General features: G+C 36.6%; 1 protein-coding gene across 3 annotated transcripts in view; it reads right to left on the bottom strand.

The window, feature by feature from the left end:
* Positions 1–27,685, bottom strand: part of PCCA (propionyl CoA carboxylase, alpha polypeptide) — a 577,332-nt gene that overhangs the window by 480,152 nt on the left and 69,495 nt on the right. For all 3 annotated transcript variants that reach the window (XM_006879382.1, XM_006879384.1, XM_006879383.1), the window contains 2 exons: positions 27,098–27,145; positions 26,925–26,993 (listed from right to left, as the gene is read on the bottom strand). In XM_006879382.1, the coding sequence (XP_006879444.1) occupies positions 26,925–26,993; positions 27,098–27,145 (117 nt within the window). The remainder of the gene's footprint in view (positions 1–26,924; positions 26,994–27,097; positions 27,146–27,685) is intronic.

Genomic DNA, 27,685 nt, shown 5'->3' with positions numbered 1-27,685 from the left:
ATAACTATTTAGCATATAAAATATACAGTATAAGAGAATACAAATATCTACCACCTATTTAGCTTTATATGATTCCTTCGCATACTTGATTTTAAGCGACCTTTTAAGTTTTAAAGAAATTACTGGGCCTGAGTTTCCCACTAGATAGATGCTATAACAAAACCAGGATGGAATACTAGATTTTTTTAATTTTTATTTTATTATTTGTGTGTATGTATGTGTACCGTCAAATCAGATCTGACTGGTACAGGAGGAGATTTGTCCCTCCTTCCTCGGCACAGCATCTGGTGGATTCGAACTGTGCGCCTCTGGGATTGCAGGGCAGCTTCTTGCCACTAGGTCACCAGAGCTCCCCTGGAATACTAGATTTTAAGAAATGATGTAGCTATTAATGAAAAGTGGGTGTACAGCAAACATCACCACACAATAAATTTACTAATAACTGTGTTCTGTGTAAGACATGGTATATTATATGAATAGTATTAACCAAAAAATAGTCTTAAGATGATTATGAAGGTATTATTAACTAGCACAGAAAGAAAAGCATATGAATAAAATTGAAATCATAAGCATCAAATTGAAATAATCATTAATTTCTGGGGAGTCACTTTTTATGAAGATAGATATTTCACCAAAGGCTGGTGTAAAGTTAAAAAAAAAAATTAAAATATGAGTATGAGTACTTGATTGTGCTAATGAAAAACTATACTTGGACCAGGAGGCAGTCACCAGAACAAAGCAAGGAAAAACTGCATGGTTCAAAATTGGGAAGGATGTATGCCAGGGCTGTATCCTGTCTCCATACCTTTTCAATCTTTATGCAGAACAGGTTATCTGGGAGGTTGGGCTCTATGAGGAGAAATGTGGCATCAGGACTGGAGGAAGAATCAACAATCTGTGTTATGCAGATGATACAACCTTGCTTGCTGAAACTGAAGAGAACTTGGAGCACTTGCTGTGGAAGGTCAGGAACTGCAGTCTTCAGTATGGATTGAGACCCAATATCAAGAAAACAAAGATTCTCAGAACTGGGCCGATTGGCAGCATCATAATGGATGGTGAAAAGATTGAAATTGTTCACAGTTTTGGTTTGCTTAGATCCACAGTCAACACTCTTGGCACCAGCAGCAAGGAGATTAAAAGATGTATTGTGATGAAAAAGATTGTGGTTAGAGACCTCTCTAAAGTGCTGAAGTGCAAAGATGTCAGTCTGGAGACTATGGTGCATCTGATACAGGCCATGGTCTTTACAATCACTTGCTATGCATTGGAGAGCGGGACAATGACTAGGGAAGATAGAAGGAGAATTGATGCCTTTTGAGGTGTGGTGCTGGAGAAGAGTATTGAATATAGCATGGACTCCTAGGAAACAAACAAGTTGGTCCTGGAGAGGGTGAAGCTGGGATGCTCCTTGGAGGCAAGGATTCTGAAGCTTCATCTGACATATTTTGGACATGCCGCAAGGAGGGACCAGTCCCTGGAGAGGGATGTCATGCTTGGGAGGGAGGAGAGATAGCACAGGAGAGGAAGACCCTGGATGAAATGGATCGATTCAGTAACTGGGGTAATGGGGGCAGGTGTGTCAGAGATGGTGAGATTTGGACAGGACAGAGTTTATGGCTGTTGTACGTAGGGTCACTACGCGTCACAAGCAGCTCAACGTCACATGGATTCTATTAGGCAGGATTTTATACAGGATTTCTGCATCTATGTTCATGAGAGACATTGGCCTATAGGTTACTATTTTGCTGGAGTCTTTACCAGATTTTGGTATCAAGGCTATGTTTGCTTCATAGAATGAATCTGAGATAATTCTATATTTTTCTATTTTCTGAAAGTTTATGTAGAACTGGTGACAGTTCTCTGAACATTTGGTAAAATTCCAGGGATTTTTTTCAGCTGGAAGTTGTATTATTACCTTTTCAATTTCTTCTTTTTTAACAGGTCTGTTCAGGTGTTCAGTTTAGGTTTGTGTCAGTTTAGGTAGGTTGTGATTTTCTAAGAATTTGTCCATTTCCTCTAGGTTTTCATATTTGTTTGAGTATAGTATAAAATTCCATTTTTAACCTTTTTATTTCAGTTGGTTCTATTGTGATGTCTGTTTCATCCCTTATTCAGATTATTTGTGTGTTTTTCCCCCTTTTTTTGTCAGTTTTGCTAGTATTTTATCCATTTTATTGACCTTTTCAAAGCACCAACTCCTGGTTTTGTTGATGATTTCAATTGTTTTTCTGTTTTCTATTTCATTGATTTCTGCCGATATTTTCATAATTTCAGATTTTTGGAGGGTGTAGGATTTTCTTGCTCTTCTTTTTCAATTTGTTGGAGATGTTGTTAGAGAGTCAATGGTAATTTTTTCCCTACCTTTTGATGTGTTTGATTATTGCTATAAATTGACCTCTAATTACTGTTTTGACTATTTCTCAGAGGTTTTGGTAAGTTGTGTTTTCATTATCATTTGTTTCAAGAAACTTTTTCATTTACATTTTTATTTCTTCTAGTTGCCACTCATGTTCAAGCACCATGTTGTTCAGCTTTCAAATGTATTGGGTTTTTTCTTCTTTATTCTCTTGTTATTACTTTCTAATTTTGTAACATTGTGGTCTGAGAAGATGCTTTGTATTATCTCTTTGATTTTGAATTTATTGATGCTTGCCATGTGTCCTAAAATATGATCTATTCTGAAGAACGTGCCATGTACATTAGAGAAGAAGGTGTATTGTTCTTTTTAGGGGTGCATTAGCCTATAAATATCTATGAGATCAAGTTGGTTTATTGCGTGGTTTAATTATTTAGCATCTTTGTTGAGTTTCTTTCTGGAAGTTCTTTTCTTGAGAGTGTTTTCTGGAAGTCTCCAACTACTATAGTAGTGTTGTCTATTTCCTTTTTCAGTTTTGTTAATGATTGTTTAATATATCTTGTAGGTCCTTCATTTTGTGCACAGACATTTATTACTGTTATGTCTTCTTATTCTTTTGCCCCCTTAGTCAATATATAATGACTTTCCATGTCCTTTTATGACAGTTTTTGCACTGAAACCTATTTTATCAGAAATTAATATCACCACTCCTGATTTTTTTCTAGTTGCCATTTGATTGGTATATTTTTTCCCCACCTTTTTATTTTTAGTCTTTATCTTTATTTTTCAGGTATGCCATTTATAGACAGTATATTGATCGATTTGAGGGTCTTTTATGCAATGTGCTACTCTTTTGTCTCTTCAGTGGTGCATTTAATCCGTTTACATTCAGTGTGATTATTGAGAAGCAAGGTTTCATTGCTATAATTTTGCTGAGTTCTTTTTGTTGTTGTTGCTAGTTACTTTGGTGTATCTGTGCTTTCTGTGGCACCTCTGTGAGAGGACATCTCTCAGTGTTTCCTGCAATGGTAGTCTTCCTTTTACAAACTCCCTTAGATTCTGTTTTTCTGGGAATATCTTGATCTCTCCTTCACAGTTGATGGACAATTTTGCTAGGTACAATATTCTTGGTTGACAGTTGTGTTCTCTGAGTGTTCAATATATGCTATTCCACTGTCATCTTGCTCACATGGTTTCTGCTGAGAAATCAGCACTTAATCTTATTTGCACTCCCTTATAGGTTACTCTTTGTTTCTCCCTCGCTGCTTTCTGAATTCTCTACTTTGGTTCTAGCAAATTTGACTATTGTGTGTCTTGGTGTTTTTCTTTTGGGGTCTATTCTATATGAAGTTCTCTCAGTTTCTTGAATATATATTCTCTCATTTCTTCATTGTGCTGGAAAAGTTTTCTTCTAATAATTCTTCCACAACATTTTTGGTGCCTTTAGTTGCTTCTTCTTGTTCTGGGATTCTGATTACATGGATGTTACTTTTCTTGATGGTCACCCACATTATTCTAAGGTTTTCTTCCCCCCCCTTCCTTTTTGATTCTGCTCTTTGTTCTAGCAGATCAGTGGTTACAATTCTATCTTCTTTCTCACTGGTTCTGTGTTCCATCTCTTCAACCATGTTCATGTGTCTCTCCATCATGTTGACAGCATCTGAAACATTGGTCCTCATATTTTGGATTGTGGTTTCTTGATTTTCCAGAGCCTCTAATGACTCATTTGTTTTATCTGCATTGTTTTGGATTTTTTTTAAAGCTCTTTCTGGTTTCTGCTTGCAGTGTCCTGTAATTCTTCAAGTTTATCTTTCACCCATTGAAAATATTGAATCATTGTTCTTTTAATTTCTGTGTCAGAAAGTTTCATCAGACTTTCTGGTTTCAGGAAATCCATTAATACTGTGACACTTTTTTTTTGTGACATCTTGCTTTGGGCTTATGTAGAAGCTGTAGTAACCTGCTTCTTATGTGACATTGCTGTGGTAGAGTTTTTCATGTCTGAGGCGATAGCAGCTTCTTGATCTGAAGTCATTGCTCCAGAAGAGGGTAGGGCAGCTACCCTGCCTGGGTTTCTCTCTACCTTCTGACCCAAGGGAAGAGATGTTTTAGTTAAATAGAGAAAAGGCCTGTGGAAGCAGCCTCTTCTGTCTGACAACTGCCACAGGTAGGGTAGCCCAAGGTGCTTTGGCCAAAAGGCAACTGATGGACTGGAAATGAGAAGATGCAAGGTAGAGAGCAAAGACCTGACTGGAAAACCAAGAAGTCATGGTTTTCCCTTAAAAAATGAGCTCCACTCTGTAAATGTTCATTAAAATTAATAAATTTTTTTAAAAGGAAAAAAATGAGCTCCAGCTGTCTCATTCCCCTTTAATTGAGCTTATGGGGTCTCATTTGATCCAGCCAAACAGCAGTGACATGCCAGGGAGCGATATTGGAACTTGAGTGAGTGTGTCACTCCCAGGCACATGTGCATCATTTCAGCAGCTCCCTGGCAACCATGCATGTCAGCAGGTCCCTGGCGTGCATGAGTTGTATCTGCCCCCTGTCATGTTTTAAAACTAACAATTTGTGTTTTAATATTTTTCTTTAGTCTTTTTAGACTTGATTAAAATAACTTTGACTTTCTTTACTTGCTGAAACAAAAAAATGAAAAAGCAAGTTCTATTTCAAAAGCTTATTTCATTCATAATGTACAATAATCATTAAAACCAAGAACAGAGAGATAAAACTTATAAACTTCAGACAGAAGAAAGTTGCAAAACTATGAAAAAGACTCACAAGGCTCTAGATCCACAGGCAGAACACATAAAAAGTAAAGTCAAAATAATAAAAAAGTTCTGCAGGAATTTGGGAGGAGAGCCACATTCACTATTTAAAGCCATGCTAGGGTAGAGCTGCTCCAGTAGTCTGCTGGTGGCTGGCAGTCATCTCAATGGTGATCATCTTGATGGCAGTCAGGCAAGGGATGTTTCTGTGGTCCTTTCTGTGGTGTATAACTGTTCTACCCCCTCCCCAAAAGTGGGTGGTCCTTGAGCCTTAGACTAAGGGTAAGGGTGGAGCCCTGCTCAAGGCTGTGGATTTAAAATTGCTGATGAGGAGATGGGTCTCTCGACTGGCCTGTGGCCCTCGGGCCAAATTTATTAATTTTAGAAGAATATTTGTTAAAAGATACTGCAGTCATTTGTCTATTTGCTGTACTGAAAAACCTGGAGTTGCTATAATGCTGAACACTATCCCATAGTCGCTTCATATACCATAATGGTTACCCATTATGTACAGTGGTTAGATGAGCTTCCAAATTGACTCATATTGGGAAGTAAGAGTGGCATCCACTTCCTAAAATAGGTGCATCTAGAAACTCTACAAACTCTCTTATAAATGTACAGAAATTATGTTAATCACAGAATATATTTCAGGTCTTTTGGGCAAAGCTTACTCTGAGTCATATTTGACTCGACAACACTTAACCACTGCTAAATGAGACCAGTGCTGTTATTTCTGGATGAACATTCTTCCACATTGCACATCACTCTTTGTCAATGTGCTATGTGAAGTAACCTGGGTTTGCTATGATGCTGAACTTTGTGCTATGGTGATATCAAATACCTGAATGGTTTCCCTTTGTGGACAGTGTTTGGTAGAGCTCCCAGTTCTAAAACAGGCTGAGAAGTAGGAGTGGCATCCACTTCCTATACCGCATGCCTCTGGAAATTCTATGAACTTGGAGAAATAATGATAGCTCTGGAAAGGCATTAGGTCTTTTGTTCATAGAGTCGCTATGAGTCAGCCTCAACGCGACAGCAATCAACAACACAAGCAGCAATAAGGTGGAGAGCTACATCATCCCTAAAAAGAGTTAATAACTTCCAGGGTACTATGAGTCTGCTATCGTTCACTGCTGTCAAGTTGACTATGATTCTATGAACAAGGGAGCTGACCCTTGCTCTGTCCTGTGCAATCTTCATGATCTTTTTTTTAAATTTATTTTTAATTTCAATGAAAATTTACAGAGACTTTGGATTTCCATTCATTCATTGTTGCACTTTTCTCCCCTCCCAACCCTCCCCCCAGTACACTACCCTCTTGGAAAAGTAAAAGAAAAATTCTTTCATTCATCTTTATGATCTTTGATACGCTTGAACAGGCCACCGTTACAGTCACTATAGTTGTTTCAGAGCCTGCTCTTAGCTGACCCTCCAGTGGGTTTTCAGAGGCAGCAAACTGCACAAGAAGAGAGTGGAATCACTGGCAGATTCAAACTGCAACCAGGGCAATGAGGTTAGATGAGTCAGTGAGACTGGCTCTGGTAAGGGCCAAGTTCAGAGCTACTTTATATAAGGTCGCTATGAGTCACAGATGACTCAATGACGCATAAAAACAGCACCACTATAATGACAACACAGCTGCCACACAGCTCCTTACCATAAGTTCACTAATGCTCCCTGTCTCTTAAGGAGGCAGAAAACACACTCAGAATATCTGGTAAAAACATAAGACAACTTTGTGATTAGATCTTCACATGTTCAACCATTATCAGGAAACCTGGATATAAGTACTGAAAATGTAAAAATACCAGATGAACGCAACTACAAAACTATCAAGAGAAAATAGAGTGTTTTTTGAGAAATAAGTAAAAAGAGATAAGATATCATGGAAAGAAAGGAGAGAGAAAGGCAGGAAGAAAGAGAAAGAGAAGGTTAAAAACAGGTGGGGCTGCAGAGGCTTGGGGGGAGGGAAGTACAAAGGAAAAGAAAATATAGATTTAAATTTTCACTAAACAATGAAACCACAGACCAAAATTCCAAATGCATTAAGAAATCAATTGCTAAAACAGACAGGCAAAAACTTAGTAATAGAGCTATAATTAGATAAAATTATTTTGATAAAAAAATTATTTTTATCAAACTAACAAAAGACATTTAAATAATTATGGTGTGTATGTGAAGACACAAATCAAAGCATATTTTTCTTTTTATAAAACAATCAATAATGACACAAAGACTAAAATAAGACCAGATGGATATGAGAAAAAGAAAATTTTTAAAATATTGGAGGAGAAAATGAAAATTTGGTCAATTTTTTTTAATGCAGTGACAAGATAATCACTAAGGTTTATATAAAGAATACCTTGTTATTGTTGTACTATCAGGTGCTACTCTAACAAAGAGGTTACATGACAGAATTTTGTACTATCAACAACATATTTATAGCAAATTCTTTTAAAAAAAAACAAACCCATAAGCCTCACCTGATGAAGGAATCAAATCTACCCTATCTGCAGAAAGATATGATGAAGAAGCTCAGTATCAGTCAAAAAAGGTCAGGGGTTGATTGTGGAACCATCAATTATTTATATGCAAGCACAAATTGAAAGTGAAGAAAATGAAAACAAGTCCACAACAGCCAAAATATGACTTGTAGTATATCCCACCCAAATTTAGAGATTAGTTCAAAAATAGGTTTGATTCCTTGAACATTAGTAACTAAAGACCAGATAAGTTGTGGGGCGGCTTTAAGGTGATCATGCACAAAGAAAAGAGAACATCATTACAAAGACAAGAAAGAAAAGACCAAATATGGATATCAGAAGTAATTCTGAAGATTGTTCTTCAACACAGAGAAATTAAAATGGAAGGAAGAATAGAGGAAGTAAAAGAGATAAACAAGACTTCCAAATGACAGCCTGAGAAGACAAAGCAAGTATTACAAGTGAAATGTGCAAAAACCTGGAGTTAGAAAACAAAAAGGGAAGAACATTCTCAGCAGTACCCGAGCTAAAAATCTGAAGAAGACACTCAAGTCTCAAGTTGTAATACTGAAGAATTCTACTAGAGAAATAATAATACAGGAAGCATCAAAAGAAGATGGAAACAATACACAGTCACTGTGCAAAGAAAAAAGTTATCAACACTGAACTATCCTTTCACAAAACTTTTGATCAAGAACCACAGTCCTCAAAAAGTAAGTCTACCGGTTCAAATCCACCAGATGCTCTGCTGAAGAAGGAGGGTGCAATCTCCTCCTGTACCAGTAAGATCTGATTTGACGGTACACGTAAAAATAATACAATAAAAATTTTTTTTAAAAAGTAAGTCTAGGCTACATTGCAGGTATTAGAGAAAAGAAAACACAAACAAACTGGAGCAGAAGGAGAACATCCCAAACGAAGTTACTAAGGCATAATGATGATGATGGTTCAGGAGGATCCTCAATGCTGGTGCTCTACACAATGCCACAGGGACCAAAATAGGAGTAAAATCAACTCAGCTGTCTTCTGCGTGCCAGATCCCTGCTCCAGGAGCAGGGAACCAGCAAGAGTGTGATACAGTCAAAGAACAAATCTGTCTTAAAAGAAGTACAGTTAGAGTATACCTTAGAAAGAAAGATGGTGAGATTTTTGTTTCACAAACTTGAGGCATTTTGTCAGGGGAAGTAAATTCTTGGTATAGTGATTCTGTGCATTCCCTCCATAATTTTTTGATGCTTCCTGGATCACTTAAGGTTTTGCCATAGCAAGTCTAAGTATTGCAGCTCAAAGCCTAAAGTTGTTTTTTAAATCTTTCAGCTTGAGAAACGCCAAGCAAGCTCTTCCCTTTTTATTCACAAATTCCAGCTCTCTGCACATTATGTTACAATATTTTGCTTTGTCTTCTTGAGCTGCCCTTTGAAAACTTCTGTTCAGCTTTTTTACTTCAGCATCTCTTCCCTGTTTTGACTCTAGTACAATTTTCAGAGTCTCTGTGACATCATTATATAACTGTTAAATTACATCATTACCAAAGCTGCCAAACTATGTCAAAGCCGAGTCAAACGAACATACGTTTTGGAGGAACACAGTTCAATCCATGACAGTTGCCTTACCTTGCACTCTGGGAAATATAAAAGATGCATTTTTTTAAGAAGCTTTGACAGTTTTAGAAAATTTAACTTGCTGAGCTCACAGCAACCAAGAGATGGTCTTAGTAGTAGTTTTACTTTTGATCTTGCTGACCACTAACACTGACTCCATAAATAATGAATTTGAATAATAGCTACATAAAGGTTAACAATTCCGAGTCATGTCCATAATACTGAGCTTTAATTAAGCTAAAATATGAAAGGCATAGTTCATTAGAAAATTTCATTATATTTGACAGTACTTGTAACAACCACCACCACCATAAAACCTGTAGGTTTATCTAGACAGTAACTCTACAAATTTTCCAGCCAATATAATCCCATTTGCTCAAGGATTTAGGTTGCATTTTCATTTATTTTCTAAAAGGAATTCGATCTGTTAGCTTCAGTCCCCTTTAATCTGTATATTTCTCACATTTCTAACAGATAGTTTCATGACAGATGGCTCAAGCCATGCTGGGCACATGATGGGTCTGCCTCACACACAGAGACCACCCACTACAGCAAAGAAGATTTCCACAACGCCATCACTACTGTCCTAATTTTGAAACATTTTTTAAAAGTAATTCGTTGATCTGTCATAGTTTCTTGTGTTGAATACTTTTGTCTCTCTCAAATGTTAGAATGGTGTCATCTTAAAAAACAAAGATAACACAATTTTTTAAAGCTTTATGCAGTAGAAAATAATAAGCCAGCAAGTTTAAATATATTAAAGGGCAACACAAATAAATTTTCAAGTAAAATAGAAATTAAAACTTCACACTAAAGTGTTAAAATCATATACTGAACTTGGAAACACAAATCACATTGTCCACATATTGGTCAATTTTTTAAATTATAATTTGGGCATTCAGGGGGGCAAAATGGTGGCTGAATTCAGTTCATATAGACACTGAATTCATGAATAATTGTATTTTTTAAATACACAACCTGACAGGCACAATAGCAGATAATAATGAATCAGCATGGGAGATATTTAATATACTTCTTGATTAACTCATTGCCTGTCCAGTTCTCACACAGACGTGCTTACATGTCATAATCGTCATAATTCCCATCATCCCCACTGCTAACACTCAAGCTCCTTGATTAGTGCAGAACTCCCAGACGAGCCATTGCTAATGCTAAATAATTCTTCTCAGGCTCCTGCTACTATTCTGCAGGATCTCCAATTAAATATAATGTCCCTGATGAGCCATATTAATGTGAACAAATTCCTACCAGGAACCCTATCCTATTCCATTTTAGCCAAACACTAGAGAAAGTAATTTAACCAAGCCAAAGATAATCAAAACATTTAAAACTGAGATAGTACGATGTTTCTACAAAATCAATTTTCCTATGACAATATAAGCAAAAAAGAAAAAGAAAAAGACATGCCTATACAACTCAAACGACTTGTTCTCCCAATTAGCTAGCTCTTCACTGAAAAGTCTACTGTTTGAAATTTGAGTAGGCTGATATAATGCATACATGATATGTTTATGGATAACAAGAGTAAGAGCAAGTTTAAAACCAAGTATGCCATAAAAAATCCTTTTGGGATAGCAGCATTAGATAATTAAGACACTTTCAATAAAATTCTTGTTTCACATCTAAAAAAAAAAATAATCCTTTTGGTTGCCTAATTACCAGAACTCTAGGATCAAAAATCAACTTCATGAAACCAAAACCTCTTTCTCATTAAATGCATTATTACATCACTGCTCAGAAGGATTTAAAGTTGTGATAAAGAAAATCAATATTAAATAATAACAACTTTTGGAGTGTGTCACTAAGAATCCTACAGATTTTGTATCGTGATCTAAATAACTGGAAATTCTCCTGACCTGGAGCATGTTTGCCATTATTTTAAAACATCCACCGTTAACAAAGCTATTTCAGAAAATGTTATTTAAATAAACCATCTCAACTATCACGCATAAACGAAAAAGAGGTAACTACAATTTTCAGTTTTCACTCAAAAGAAGTTTTATATATCTAACCTTAAAAATGTAATCTGACTTGGGGATCAATGACATTTGCATTGACGCAAGTACACTAATAGATTTTGTGATTTTTTTTAAACTGTTTTGAAATATAAAAAGACTGAAAGTAAATCATATAAAGTGGAAAAAGTAAGTGAGTTGAGTTTTTACCTCAAATGCATTTAATCTCAGTGTATACCTGGGGTAAAACTGAAGATATGCTAACAACCTCATAAAATTTTTATAACTTTTTCCCTAAGGTCTTTTATGTCTTTGTCTACATTAATGCATTCTATCTCCATTTACCTGATCATTACCCTCCAGTTTGTTCAGCTGGAACCAACATATGCTAATTACTCAGACATCATGGAGTAGTACTATCTATCCGTGGTACCTCCCAGGACAGCAGGGAAATATTGTCAAGGGTGGGCATGATAAGTGATGATTCCCTCACCTTACTGTCAATCATCCAAGAGTGCTCACAGGAAAACCCACTCCATCTCATTACTGAATCCTAAGGCTAAGACTACAATACTCACCAGGAATCATACTTGAAACAGCAGGCTGGCTTGGTGAGATGTGAATCACAATACTTTCCTGATTTAGGTTTGTGTATTAACATGGCAAAATCAACTATCACTCACTTATGTATCCAACATCGTTGCACAAAGATAAAGCAATGAAATAATAATAAATTCAATTAGGAATATAAGTTGAAAATATAGCTAAAGGCTGAAGAGCAGAAGCATTTTCCTAGTTTCAAATGAACATTCAATTTTATTCTATAAAATCCTGTTTAAAGATTACAATCCACCATTAGATATTTTATATAAATGCAACAATTTTTTTTTCTATTTTTCTAGCAAAGTATGCTAGTCTTTATACTTGGAAAACAACTGATTGATTTTTACAGAAGAGATAATCTAATGTATACATTAAGGAATATAGGTCCAATGATTATTTAAATTCTCAAATTATTTGCTTTCACTAATAGCCAAACTAAAGAAGCAGGATCCACATTCTTAGTTCGAAAGTCCTAACTTATAAAGTCATTAAGTCCTTCTTTATAAAAATATAAGCTAAGTTTCTCATTCTTTATAAAAATATGAGGAATGTGCTGTTAAATAATACTAATAGTAAACAGTATTCATATGACTTTTAAGATAGTATCTCTAGTTGTGGTTGCTGTTATGTGTCCTCAAGTTGCCTGTGACTCATAGAAACCCTATGTACAATATCTCTGGACCATGCCGTATCCTGCCCCAGGCTGACTCCAACACACTCACCCTCATTATACCTGTTACTGTGTCAACCCATGTCACCTGAGGTCTTCCTCCCCTGCTCTGTCCCTGCACTCTTCTGACCACGATGTCCTTCTCCAAAGACTGGTCCAAAACTGGTCCCTCCCCAAACTATGTGAGAAGGAGCTTCAAAATCCTTGTCTCCAAGGAGAAACTTAGTTTCACCCTAAGACAGATCTATTTGTTTTCCTGGCAGTCCATAATATGTTTAATACTCATTTCCAGCCCCACAACTCAAAGGCATCAATTCTTCTTCTATCATCCTTAGTCATTGTCCAGCTCTCTGATACATCACAATTAATTGCAAAGACTACGAACTGAATCAGGCACATCTTAGTCCCTAGACTGACAGCATTGCTCTTTAGACTTTGGAGAGGTCCCTGAAAGCAGACTTCCCCAAAAGATGAGGAAAAACAGGGTTGTTTTCATAGTTACATAAGTCATTTCGAGATTCATCTTGAAGCACAATGTTTTGAGTCACAGGATAATATCCATACACATAAAAGGAAGTCCAGTGAATACCACTATCATTCAAATATATGCACCAACAACCACAGCCAAAGAGGAGGAAACAGATTATTTCTACCAAATTTTGTAGTAAGAAGATGGTATTAGCAAACTGAATCTAACAATATATAGAAAGGTTACACACCATTAACAAGATTTATCCAAGGGTTCCCAGGCCATTTTTAAATTTTTAAAAAAATAGAAGTATAATATCACATGAATAGATACAATTACATTATAATCTCAATAAACAAAAAAATGCATTTGAAAAATCCATTCTCTTCTTTTAATATTTAGACTACATAAAGAATTCATAAAACTTAATAACTAAAAGGCAAATCTCAATCAAAAACTGGGCAAAAGATATGAACAGACATTTCTCCTGAGACAATCTGTAACTGGCTGTGAAACAACGGGTCGATTCAAACTGCCAACAGCTAATCTGGTTAGCAGTTCATTATGTTGCACCCTACACCACAGGGCTCCTTACAATTAATGTGCTGATATTGTTATATGCCGTGGAGTAGATTATAACTCACAGCAACCCAATGAATAATGGCTCTAAATCTTATCTTGAACCAACCCCATGGTCTCTGACAAATTTGATCCCACTGCCACAGCCACCATGTCAAGCCATCTCACTCAGGGTCTTCCTGTTCTGTGCTGACCTTTTACCCTTGCAAGCAAGATGTCCTTCTCCAAGACCTGGTCACTCTTGGACACATACCTAAAATATGTGAAACAGAGCTTCAAATTCCTTGCCTCCAAGAAGCAAACTGGTTTCACCCTCTCCAGGACAGACTTGTTTGTTCTTTTGGTAGTCTATGGTATGTTAAATTTTCTTCTCCAGCACCACAACTCAAAGTCATACATTCTTCTTCTGTCATCCTTAGTCACTGTCCAATTTTCATAGATACACAGCAAGCAACTGAAGAACACCCTGACCTGCAAGCAACTGAGAAGATCATGGCCTGGATCAGGCGCACCTTTGTCTATAGACTGAAATTATGGCCCTTTAGCATTTTGGAGAGGTCTTTGACAGACTGTTAGTGCCAAGAATATTGATTGCGGATGGGACAAGATTACATTGTTAACAATCTCAAACTTTTCTCCATCTATCATGATACTATCTACTAGCCCAGTGGTGAGGATCTTTGTTTGAGATGGACCATATTGAAGGCTAAAGTCTTTGGCCTTCTGCAGCAAACACTTCAAGTCTTTAAGGGAGGCTGTGTAACAAGCATGACACAGGCTGTTGATGAGTGATGCCACATTCTTATCAATAAAGTCCAGCCAACCAAAAGATCTGTTCCACATACAGATTGAAAAGGTATGGAGAAAAGATATATCTTTGGCATTCTCCTTTCTTGATTTTGAACCACACAGTGTTCCCTATCTGTTCAGATAATAGCTTTGCAGTCTAGATAAACTTGATAAAGTATTCTTTAAAGTATGATAAAGTGTTCTGAGATTCTCATTCTTTTTAATGTTAACCGCAATATGTTCCAATCCACACAGTCAAATGCCTTTGTATCATTGATAAAACACTAACATACATTCTTCTGGTACTCTCTGCTTTCTGACATGTTCCACTTGATATCAACAATGATAGCCCTAGAGCCATGACCTCTTTATTTTCTTGCAATTCTCTATCAATGTACTTGTTCTAGTAATTTCTGAATAATAGTAAGATTTTGCTTGCATGTGATATTACTGATGTTGTCCTTTGAAATCTTCTGTTCAACTCTGTAACTGCCTCCTTTCTTTCCTTTTGATTTGGCTTCTCATATTTTAGTGTAATATTCAAGGTCTCTTCTTTTTTTCTATAATTATATTTTATTAATTTTCATAAACATTTACAGAGATTTTGGGTTTCCATTCATTCATTGTTGCACTATTCTCTCTACCCTCCTCCCAGTTTGTTCTTGTCCAAATGCCACAGTGCTTGTCAAAGCCAGTTCTGATTAATCTTCTTTGTCAGTGTATCCTTTGCCATTCCCTATCACTCCTCCCTGAGAGAGACTTCACCCTGAGTCATAAGGAAAAGGGGATGGCGTATTCTCTTAGCTACTTCCTGCTGAAAAGGGACGCTGTGGGTTTCAGGGTGAAGATCTTCTCTCACTACTCTAAAGGGCCCCTTTGGCAGTAGGAAACACATAGACTATTATGGAGGTTGATTTTGGAATTTAGATGCACTCTTCTGACATCCATCTTGGTATTTTCTTCCTCCTCTATCTTTGTAATGACATTTTGTTTTTTCATGAATGATATTCTTGATATTATGCCACAGTTCATCGGGTCTTTGTGTATTCAATGTCTCGTACCTCTTCTTGATCACCATATGACTCAGTAAGTATATCCAAAGTCTTGATAGCATGGACACAAACAGATATTTTTATACTAATGCTCACAGAAGCACCTCATGATGGCTAAAAGGTGTAAATAATTCATGTCCAGCAGTAGATAAATGAATAAACAAAATAATATATCCACAATAAGGAATAAAAAATGACATTCTAAAATATGATATTGATTAACACCAAAAACATTATGCTGAGTCAAACAAGCCACACATAAAGACACCAAAATGAAATATCTCAGTTGTATGAAATAATAGGCAAAATGAACCGAAAACAAAGTTTATTACTAACTAAGGGGGGAAATGGAAGGCACTGCATGAGGGGCACTCAAAAATGTAGAAATAAATAGTGACAATAGTTACAGAGGATGAATATTACTGTCATTGAATTATATATGCAAAAATGGTTAATAAGAAAAACATTAATCTATCTGTTTCACCATTTCAAGCATCATGTCCCTCTCCAAAGAATAGGGCCTCCTAGCAACATGCCCAAAGTCTGTGAGGCAAAGGGTTGAAGACTGGCAAAGGAGCATAAGACCCTTAACCAGGTAGACTGACATGGTGACTGCCACAATGGGTCCTAAAGTGTCAAGAAGTGTGAGGTTGGCACAGGATAAGACAGGGTTCAGATGCTCTGTTCACAGGGTTGCTGTAAGTTGTACTTGATGGCCTCTAACAACAACAACATCTGTTTCACCATAATGAAAGAATTTACATACAAGCTTATCTTTTTATTAAAAACAATTAACAATATCATCATTTCCAGAGAAGAAAGAGTCAAGGACTATTTTCCACAAGCAAAATTTCAAAACTGGCAGCTTTCCTTTGTTATCTCCAAACTCTATCTTCACATTAATTTCTATCAATGCATAATAAACCAACTGAAAGAATAATTATCACAAAAACTTCTTAAACTTCTACAATAGTTGTATTTCCTTAACAAACTACTCTCTCCAATTTCTCCAAAGACTAATAGGGCTTTCCTGGAGCCATGAAATTGAAACCTGAACTCCCATTTTCTTTTCTCCTGTCCTGATCATTTTCCATTGGAGTATATGTGACTGCATGACTCTGGACTCAGATCACAACACTGTCTGGATGCTGTTGCACTAATCTCACCATCATATAGTAATTTTTCCCCAGCAAAGACTGAAGTTCAAGTTGCTCTAAAGCAACCATTCTTTTACTTCTTGAAGAAAGTGACAGAACTTCCTCAAGAGAAAACAGAATGTCATACTATTTCAAGACAAGCCATCAAAAGTGGACAATATAACCTGTAAATCTCCATGAGAAATCCTACATTAAATATAACAAATATCTTCTTTAAATCAATGCATAGTATAGCTTATAAAGGACAGGCAGGAGTCTCAATAATATAGAGGATTAGGTTTTAATAACCATACACAGAAAAGAATAACCATTCATGAGTTAAACATTAGAAGGAAAACACTCTGAATAAATTTAATCACTCAAAGATTAAAGACTCAATTAATGGTTTTTTTTTAAAAAAGTAACCTAGATAATAAATCTAGAGAGTGCTGGTGGTCTAATGATAAAGAAGTTGTGCTGCAATCCCAAAGGCACGTTTTTCAAATCCATTAGCTGCTCTGGGGAATGAAGATGAGCAATCTCCTTCCATGTGATTACCAGCCTCTGGAAATCCACTGGAGAGTCAGCTATGAGTCACTTCTAAGTCAATAGTATATAACAAGAACAACAACAGATAATCAAGAAGAAAAATACCTAGCCATATTCTTGGGTTGAAATAAGAGGAAAAGCATCCCCTGAATTAAAAATTATAAGCATATTCAGGAGATAGAAAGGTTGGGGTATTTCCCAACTAACCTCAATACTCAGAAAACTTAATGTCAAGAAAGGTATTAAAAAATAGTCACAGATCAATGATAGCCAAGATGGCTCACTAGAAACAAACCCACCTTAAGGGATATTATCTGCTCAAACCCATAAAAAAGTTAACACATGAACAAACAGGCTAAGATAATATGGGACAAATGGTACCTTGTAAAGGTTAAGTCCCTGTGTGCATCAAAAACTTTTTCAACAAGTGAAAAGAAAACCTACTAAGTGGGGAAAAAACATTTGGCAATGACATTTCAGAGAAGGATCTCATAATGAAAAGTTTATAGAATGCCTCAGAGCCTCCACAAGAAAAAGACTGATAACCCAATTACAAAATGGGCAAAAGATACGTCAAGATTTTTCACAGAGGAAGACATTTAGATGGGCAACAGATACAGCAAAAAATCTTCAAGATCACTGACAATAAGAGAGATACAGATTTAAACCACAATGCGATACCATCTTACTCCAGTAACTGTGCAAAGTTTAACAGGGCAGCAAGCAATAAATTTTAGAGCAGATATGGAGAGATCAGAACTATTGTGCACTGTTAGTGGGATTGCAAAATGGTACAACTACTCTGGAAGGCAGTTTGGTGTTTGCTAAAAGAGCCGAAAATAGAAATTCCATATAACCCAGCTATTTCACTGCTAGGAATATACAACAAGAAAAAGAAAACTGACACACAAACGGAGACTTGTACACCGATGTTCACAGCAGCCTTATTCACAACAGCAAGAACATAGAAACAGCCCAAATGTCTGTCAACAAACTCAACTGAAGAACTGTCATAACTTTACATGATGGAATGTTAAGGAACATTCAAGAGTAACAATTTAAAAAAAAACCTAAGTAACATAAGAGAAGCTAGACAGAATTATGCTGAGTGACCTCTGTCTCATAAGGACATATATGACATAAGATCATTATTGCAACAGAAGGATAACTAGTAAGATGTTTATGGATATCTGAAGAGGAAAGGGAAAGGGGCAAAAGGGACCGAGAGTGGGAAGAGAGGGGAATCTCCGAGTTTGGTAGGTAGAGGGAGGGAGTAAAGGAATTAGGAAAGATCCAGTGAGGATCTGAAAATACAGGATAATAGTGGACAAAGATTAATGGTGATTAATTTTATAAGACACAATGTACCAGAATGATTATCTGAAACACAATGTGAATTTTTTTAAAAGCCAAAAATTTTTAAAATACCATTTATACAATCACAAGCCAAAAGCTAAACACATGAGCAAACAAAACATTATTAAGAAAAAGGTACATCCAGGAATTTCTAATCATCATCATCATCTAACAATATGATGTTATTTGTCTTGTTGCTATTATTAGTTATTGATGTGTACAATTGAGTAGGAACAGAGTTATAAGTGACACTACCTCGGGTTTTGAGAGGCAGTAAACTCCACAGGAGAAGAAGACTGCCCATCTTTTCCAGGGGAGCAGTTAATCAACCTGAAACCACAAATCTTTAGTTTGGCATCACAATTCCTTACCATTAAGCCATAGTCTTATTTGAAAAATTGAATTTGAAGCCTTTGAATTGTGGTGCTGGAGAAAAGTACTAAGTAACCAAAAAACTGTCAAAAGAAGCTGATATAGTAAAATTGCAGGCAGAGGCAAAGCTTCACTTTTCATACTTTAGATATGTTGCTAGGTAAGGCTATTCTCCAGAAGGAGACATCTTGCTTGGAGAGATGGAAGGTAAGTGAAACACAGAAAGACTCCCGATGAGATGGATTGACACAGTGATTGCAGCAATGGGCTCAAGTGTGTCAGAAACGGTGATCATGGCACAGGACTGGGGAGGGTTCATTTCTGTTTTTCATAGGGCCCCTATGAGTTATACTCAACTCAAGGACACCTACTAACAACAAGTCAGAGCTTTAAAATAAGTATACTAAAAATTAAGAAAACATGAAAAGCTCAAATAAATAAGAAAAACATACCCAAAAAAAACCAATCTGAAAAAAGTACAGAAGAATGACAGATTTCTATCCAGACTGCAAAGACCCAAACTGTTATAAAGACCCTCACATAGTTATAATTAAATAGGCACAATATCTATGCATTAGAGAGCTGGACAAAGACTAAGGATGACAGAAGATTCTATACCTTTGGGTTGTGGTGCTGGAGAAGAGTCTTGAACATACCATATAATGCCAAGAAAATAAATAGGTCTGTCTTGGAGAGCGTGAAACCGAGCTGCTCCTCGGAGGTAAGAATTCTGAATCTCCATCTCACATACTTTGAGCACGTGGTCCGGAGGGACCAGTCCCTGCAGACGGACATCATGCTCAGAAGGGTGGAGAGATAATACAGGAGAAGAAGACCCCAGATGAGATGGATTTACACAGTTATTGTGATAATGAGAGTGTGTTGGAGGTAATGAGAATGGCTCAAGACAGGGCAAGGTTCAGAGGAATTGTACAGAGGGGTCACTATGAGTCACAAAAGACTTGATAACACATAACAATAATATTCTAAATTAATCAAAGGCAAAATGTGTTGCTGATATCAAGTGTTATCAACTCATAGTAAACTTAAAAACAATAGATCAAAACCCTGCCCCATACTATGCCAGCCTCACAATCTCCACTAAGAGTCCCCTGTAATTCCTGTGTAAATTCATCTCATTGACAGCCTTCCTCTCTTTCACTGACCCTCTTATTTTCCAAGTGTGATGTTCTTTTACAAGGACTAGATGCTTCTGACAAGATGCTCAATGGATATAAAAGTCCCAAAATCTATGCTTTGAAGGAGAACTCTGGCTTCACTTCTTCCAAAAAAGGTCTGTTCCATAGTATATTGAAAATTAACCAACTTCACCATTAAAAGACATCAACACTTCTTCAGTCTTCCGTACTCAATGTACAATGTTCACACACTGAAAAAAATTATGGGTTAGGTCAGGCACACCTTGTGCTTTAAACTAACCGCATGCTCTTTAGCACTTTAAAAAAAGTCCTAAAACAACTATGAGATAATATCTCACCCTAGTCAGAATAGCAAAATTTAACAGAACAGCAAGCAACAAATGCTGGAGAGGTTGTGGAGAAACTGGAACCCTTATTCACTGTTGGTGGGAGTGTAAAATGGTGCAACCACTGTGGAAGGTGGTGTGGCGCTTTCTCAAAAAGTTGCAAATAGAGATACCATTTGATCCAGAAATTCCACTACTGGGAATACACCCAAAGAGATCATAACTGACACCAAAGCAGATACATGCACACCCATGTTTATCACAGCTTTGTTCACAATAGCAAGGAGTTGGAAACAACCTAAGTGCCCATCAACAAATGAATGGATAGAGAAGCTCTGGTATATTCACATAATGGAATACTACACTGCATTGAAAAAGAAGGAACTCATACAGTATTATTCAAAATGAGTGACCCTAGAGGACATTATGCTGAGTGAAATATCTCAGTCACAGAAGGACAAATACTGCATGGTGCCACTGTTGTAAAATAGGACTGACATCGGGATTGGGGGGAGACTGAGAAAGACGGGTTTAATAATGTATACTGCACTGAAACAGATGAGGGAGAAAACTGTTTAAAAGGGATATGTGATTACGAATTTTTGTCATGACAGGAGTCCAGAGCGAAGGCTGCATAGTGGAGTGGACTTGGGGGAGGGTTTGTAAAACAATGACAGACTTTTTTGCTTACTTTTCCAAGAGGGCAGTGTACTGGAGCGGGGGAACTAGGGGGGAGGGCTGTGAGGGGAAAAAGTGCAACAAAGAATGAATGGGAATCCAAAGTCTCTGTAAATTTTCACTGAGATGAATAATCAATTAAAAAGAAAAAAAAGTTCTGGACAGTAGATTTGCCTAATGAAATATGGTTTTGGATTCTTTGACTGCTGTTTCCATGGATACTGACTGTAGATCACGTAAAGGGAAATCACTAACAATCTTTTCTCTATTTATCATAATGTTGGCTATTGGCCCCATTGTGCGTATTTTCATTTTGTATTGTAGTATAATCACACACTAAAGTCTTTGATCTTCTAGAGTAAAGGCTCTGAGTCCTCTTCACTATCAGCAAGCGGGATTGTGTTACCTGCACACTGCAGGCTGTTGATGAGTCTTCCTCCAGTGTCAATACCACATTATTATCAACATACAAACTGAAAAGGTTTGGGGAATTGACACCCATCTTTCATAATTTTAAATCATTCATTAATCTCTTGTTCTAGTCAATGGATTGTTTCCTGGTCCATGTACCCAAGACCCACATAAGCAAATGTTCTAGATTTCTCATTCTTCTCAGTATTATCCATAAATTACCATGATCCAAAGAGTTGAGTGTGTTTGCAGTCAATAAAACACAAACACCTTTGTGATATTCTCTGCTTTCAGTCAAGTGCCATCTCACATTAGCAATGACATATTTCAAATCCATCCATCTTGAATATCTGGCAGTCCCTTATCCAGTGAATTTTTTAAAATTTTCAATAAGATTAAGCATAGAATCAGGTGCCGTCAAGTTGACAACAACTCATAGTGACCCTATGTAAAACAGATCTGAACCCTGTCCTATCCTGTGCCATCCTCACCATCTCTGATATATTTGAGACCATTACTACATTCACAATGTCAATCCATTTTGTTGGGGGTCTTCCTCTTTCATCGATCTTCCACCTTTTCAAGAAGTGGCTCTCCTAACAACATGCCAAAAGTATGTAAGCTAAGAGCTTTGTCATCCTTGCCTCCAAGCCAGCACTCTGGCTACACATTTTCCAAGACATACTTGATCATTCTTTTAACAATCTAAGGGATATTCTGTACTCTTATCCAACATCACAACTCAAAGACATCATTTCTTCTTCTGTCTTCCTTCCTTACAGTCCAGCTATCAGAGGTATAGCAAGTGATTGAAAATATCATGGATTGAATCAGGAGCAATTTCGTTTTCAAACTGACATCACAGTTCTTCAGTATTTTGGAGAGGTTTCTAACAGCAGCCTTGCCCAAAGCAATACATCTCCTTATCCCCTGATTGCTAGTACTAAGGGTATTGATTGTGGATCCAAGTAAGATGAAATCATTGACAGTCTCAGTCACTTCTCCATCTATCATAATGTTGCCTATTGGCCTTTCTTGATGTTGAGAGGTATAATAATCATCTAAAACTTTAGATGAAAGATTATTGGAGAACAAAATAGTACCATGGACTCATATAGTCTATCCACAATATACTTAACAATAAAAAAGTAAAAAGGAATCATTACAGTAGAGACATTTCCTAAAAATCACCTCAACCAAGTTACAAAGTTCAGCATTACCCACAGAGCAACTCAACATTATGGGTCAATTAGTATAACAGAATAAAAAAGAAACAACTATTACTTATAAAATACTAGTACCAAAAATATTTAACCTGACTCTAATAATTAAAAGCAATGAGACAAATCCAACCCTCCTGGAGTCCTCAAAATGTCCACATCATCAAAATCAAACAAGAATACGTTTACACACAGAAAAAAAAAAACAAAAACCAAACACTATTTGATGACTATACCAGGGATGGAAGGAAGGAAGAAGGAAGGGAAACGACTAACCAGGTAGGAGACACATGCCAACTGTGATGTAGAGAAAGATAATACATAGTACAGGGGAAGTCAGTACTGTACAATTAAGGCAAGGGAAGACACCGAAAGGTAAGTAAGAGCAAAGGGCAACAAGAATAAATATTAGTATATACACATTCAATTATGCACACAACACACACAATCTTCCAATAACAATAATAACAAACATGGTACATAGGTAGTTATAGAAGTTGACCCAAGGTGGGAACATGTGTGGAAGTTTACTCATATGCATTCATATATATACATATATTTGTATATATTCAAATACCCATATACATAACAGAGTTATAGGGGACACAGTCATATACACTTCTTAGTCATAATCAGCTACATAAAAAGCCTATAAAGGGACCAGTAACACCTGGGAGGAGCGTGTATCTCAGAACAATACACTATATGAGACTAAAAGGGTAGCGTTTTGCCCATAAACAACATGAAGAGGACATAGAAAGACAGAAAATCTGGGTGAATGGAAATAGGGAATTTAAAATGGGAATGGGCGACAGTGTTGACACATTTCAGGGACTGTAATTAATAATTACACGGTAAAAACTGCTAAAGAGTACACTAATTTGATCCATACACTTTCAAAAATAAATACCATGGACGTTGACACATCATAAAAATGTAACTAGTGTAACTGAAAATCTGTATTAAAAACTGTCAGATGGGAACCTAATTTGTCATATAAAATTTAATCAAAAGCAATTTTTTTACAAAATGTAAATATGGGGGGGAAAAGCAGCCGTGTTATTTAGAACACGTAGATAATTTAGGTATCTCATACATTTTGGAAGATAAATGTACATTGCTCTGCTTTTCGAGAAGACCTATATTAATCTCTCTTTTAGTTAACTAAAATCTGAAGAGGATTTGTGCTTTTACCAAAAAAGTGAAACATGAATTCAGCATCTGTTTTGCAGCTGTTAAGCAAGCAGCGCACACTCCAATCAGGGAACAGTGGCTACCCAAGCTCCATCTCAGGGAGCAACAAGTATGTACATTATTTCTGTATAATGCAGGCTGGAAATTTAGTAAACCACTCCTGAGATTACTATATGTTACTGTTACTTTAGATTTTATATGCTGGTTGGTAAGTTTTAGTACACTCTTTATTTGATCTGGGAATGCTAAAAAATTTTCCCATATATATAATAATGGTAATTACTTCTTCAACTTGCTCCATTTTGGCTTACAAAGGATTTCATAAGAACACTCTATTTCCAGATGGTGGGTGGAAACCACTAATACCAAGACTGAAATAGAAATACATAAGAAGTCTAAATATAAAATATTTGAGACTATTAATAATCTCATCTATTAAAAAGCAGGAGAAAATTGATTATATTTTGAAATGTGGAGAGGGAAAAAATAACTCAAAGGTTACTGTTAAAGGACTAACTATCCATGAATCAAATAACTTTATTTTCCAGTCAATCATTCATGAACGAATGAAAATACCTCAGGAGTTAATATGTTGATTTTCCCCGACCCTACTCTTGAGATTGTTAACAACTTTAGTCTGCTTGGCTCCACGGTCAACACTCTTGGCACCAGTAGCCCAGGAAATCAAAAAATGTATTGTATGGGAAAGTCTGCTGTTAGGGAACTCTCCAAAGTACTGAAGAGCAATGGTGTCTCTGTGGAGACTAAGGTGCATCTGATACAGGCCATGGTTTTTGCAAAGAGAGTTGGACAATGACTACGGAGGATAGAAGGGGAATTGATGCCTTTGAGCTGTGGTGCTGGAGAAGAGTATTGAATGCACCCTGGACTGCCAAGAAAACAAACAGATTCATCCTAGAGAGGGATAAACCAAGCTGCTCCTTGGAGGCAAGGATTCTGGGGCTTCGCCTAACATACTTTGGACATGTTATGAGGAGAGACTGGTCCTTAGAGAGGGACATCATGCTTGGGAGCGTGGAGGGACAGCGCAGGAGGGGAAGGCCCTCTATGAGGTGGATTGAGAGACACTCCCACCCCGAGTACACTTCTCTATGCAACCTTAATTCTGGACTCCTGTGCTACCCATAATACTCAATCATATATCACTTCTAATCAGTTCTTTCCCTCATCTGTTTCAATACAATATACATAATTTATCCAGTTTTTTCTGTCATACCCGCACCCTGATGTCAGACCCATTCTACAACAGTGGCACCATGCAGTATTTGTCCCTTTGTGACTGAGATATTTCACTCAGCATAATGTCCTCCAGGGTCATCCACTTTGAATAATATTGCATGAGTTCTTTGTTTTTCAATGATGCATAGTATTCCATTGTGTGGATATACCACAGCTTCTCTATCCATTCGTTTGTTGATGGGCCCTTAGGCTGCTTCCAACTCTTTGCTATTGCAAACAAAGCTGCAATAAACATGGGTGTGCATATATCTGCTTGGATGGCAGACATGGTCTCTCTGGGGTATATTCCCGATAATGGGATTGCTGGGTCAAATGGTATCTCTATTTGTAATTTTTTGAGAAAGCGCCACACCGCCTTCCACAATGGTTGCACCATCTTACATTCCCACCAACAGTGAATAAGAGTTCCAGTTTCTCCACATCCTCGCCAGCATTTGCTGCTTGCTGTTCTATTTTGCTATTCTTACTGGGGTAAGATGATATAGTTGTCCTCTCTGGATATTTCTACACATCTTACTAGTTAGCCTTCTGTTTTTATAATAATGTTCTTGGGCAGTATTTGTCCTTACGAGACTGAATTAGTAGTTCTTGAAGTGGCAGAGTTTGGTGAGTCGAGGGAGGGGTTACAGAGGAATTAGGGAAGATCCACTGGTGATCTGAAGACATAGTAATAGTGGCCACAGATCAATGGGGATTAATTTTATAAAACACAATGTATAGGAATGACTGTATGAAACACAGTGTAAATGAAGGCATGTGTGAAATATAATGAATATATGAAAGGGGGGAAAAATGAACAGGAGGCAAAAATCAACTGAGAAAAATGAAACTATGTTTTATTATACAGAATATTTTTTAAAAGGGTTAATATGTTGATAACCAATACAAAATGAAATATGTGAATTTTTAAAATAAAATTTTAGCTGTGATTTTAATGAACATTTACACAGAAGTTAGATTTTCATTCTCATTCATTGTTGCACATTTTACCCCACTGCCCTCCCTTCACCTTCCCCCAGTTCACATTTTGTGGGTTTTTTTAATCTATTATCACAATGAAAGCTGTAAGGTGGAACTCAATAAGACTTCCTCAAAAGCTTTCTATCTTTAACAGAGTGGAGTGTCAACGTATCACTAATTTTAATGGAAAATTTGTTTTCCTTGTATGACAGGTTTTTACCTTACTTAGGCATTCTGTTATTGTGTACCACAGAGTCAGAACTGATCCATGAGTGACCCTCTGGTGGGTTTTCAGAGGCAGTTAATCACACAGGAAGAGATTGTTCATCCTTCTCCCACAAAGCAACTGGTGGCCTCAAAAGGTGAGCCTTCAGAATTGCAGTGCAGCTTCTTGCCACTAGGCCTCCAGAGATCCCCTACATAGGAATATGGTTCACTTATCTCACTATACTACATTTATTTTTTTAAGAGCTATAATTATTTCCTGAAAATAAATGTTGAGTGTTTTATAAAATTCAATAGGCATTTAAAACATTCACCTTTTACAGTCATTGTTCTTAATACTATCAAGTTGATTCCAACAAAATCCAACTCACTGTCTTTGAGTCAGTTCCAAGTAAAGAAAGTTGGTGTTTCAAATCCACCAGCTGCTCCATTTGGGTTCCCCAGCCCCTCCATTAGGTTCCCAAGGCTGTAAATCTTTCTGATGTACTGAAATTTAGGCTGATCATTTCGTTCCCAAAACGTAGCCTGTAGATTTGAAACACTGAATTTTTGATTATCAAGCCCAGTACATTAAGCATGCCACCCAGAGCTCATCTACTTAATGCAATAGGTAACAATCAAATTAAGATTTTAAATGAGTATACCTTTTCAGGCCAAATAAAGCCAAGAAATGCACATCATTCTTTTTTTTTCATTATATGATCCAACTGAAGTAAAATATTACTTACAGAACTTGCATCAACATCACTGTGTATGGCAACCGTCTTAATGCCCATCTTCTTACATGTCTTAATAACCTATTTTAAAATATATTGATGTTGTCTATTAAGAACGATTCTTATTGAAAGAGGCTCAATAATAAAATTAAGAGTAAAATAAATATGACTAAAATACAACTTACCCTACATGCAATTTCTCCTCGATTAGCAACAAGAATTTTATCAAAAGTCTGAAGAGAAAAAAAAATACATATTTACTGCTCATGTGCACCACATATACACACAAACCTATACACACCTAAAAATTATACTTACTCTCCAGTAAGACAATTAAACCAACATTATTTTTAGTTATTCACATAGCATTTACAATTAGAACCACAAATCATATAAAATATTCTAGTCCTATAAAAAGCTAACTTCAGAATACTGTCGTTTTAATGCCAATATAATTTATAAAACCTATGGGAAAGAACCAAAGAAGAAGAAACAGATGATTTCTACCAACTCTTACAGGCAGAGATAGATCGAACATGCAATCAAGATGCATTGATAATAATGGTTGACTGGAACACAAAAGTTTGGAACAGGGAAGAAGAATCAGTAGTTGGAAAACATGGACTTGGTGACAGAAATGAAGCTGGAGATAGAATGATCGAACTTTGCACAATGACTTATTCATTTCAAATACATTTTTTAAGAGACATAAACGTAGATTATACACATGGATTTCACCTGATGGTATGCATAGGAATCAGATCGATTACATC

Source organism: Elephantulus edwardii, unplaced genomic scaffold, assembly GCF_000299155.1.
Source record: "Elephantulus edwardii isolate Elephantulus edwardi_28Jun2011 unplaced genomic scaffold, EleEdw1.0 scaffold00003, whole genome shotgun sequence".
Taxonomy (NCBI): Eukaryota; Metazoa; Chordata; class Mammalia; order Macroscelidea; family Macroscelididae; genus Elephantulus; species Elephantulus edwardii.
Note: the sequence above shows the minus strand (reverse complement) of the source record. Positions and strands in the feature narration are given on the sequence as shown.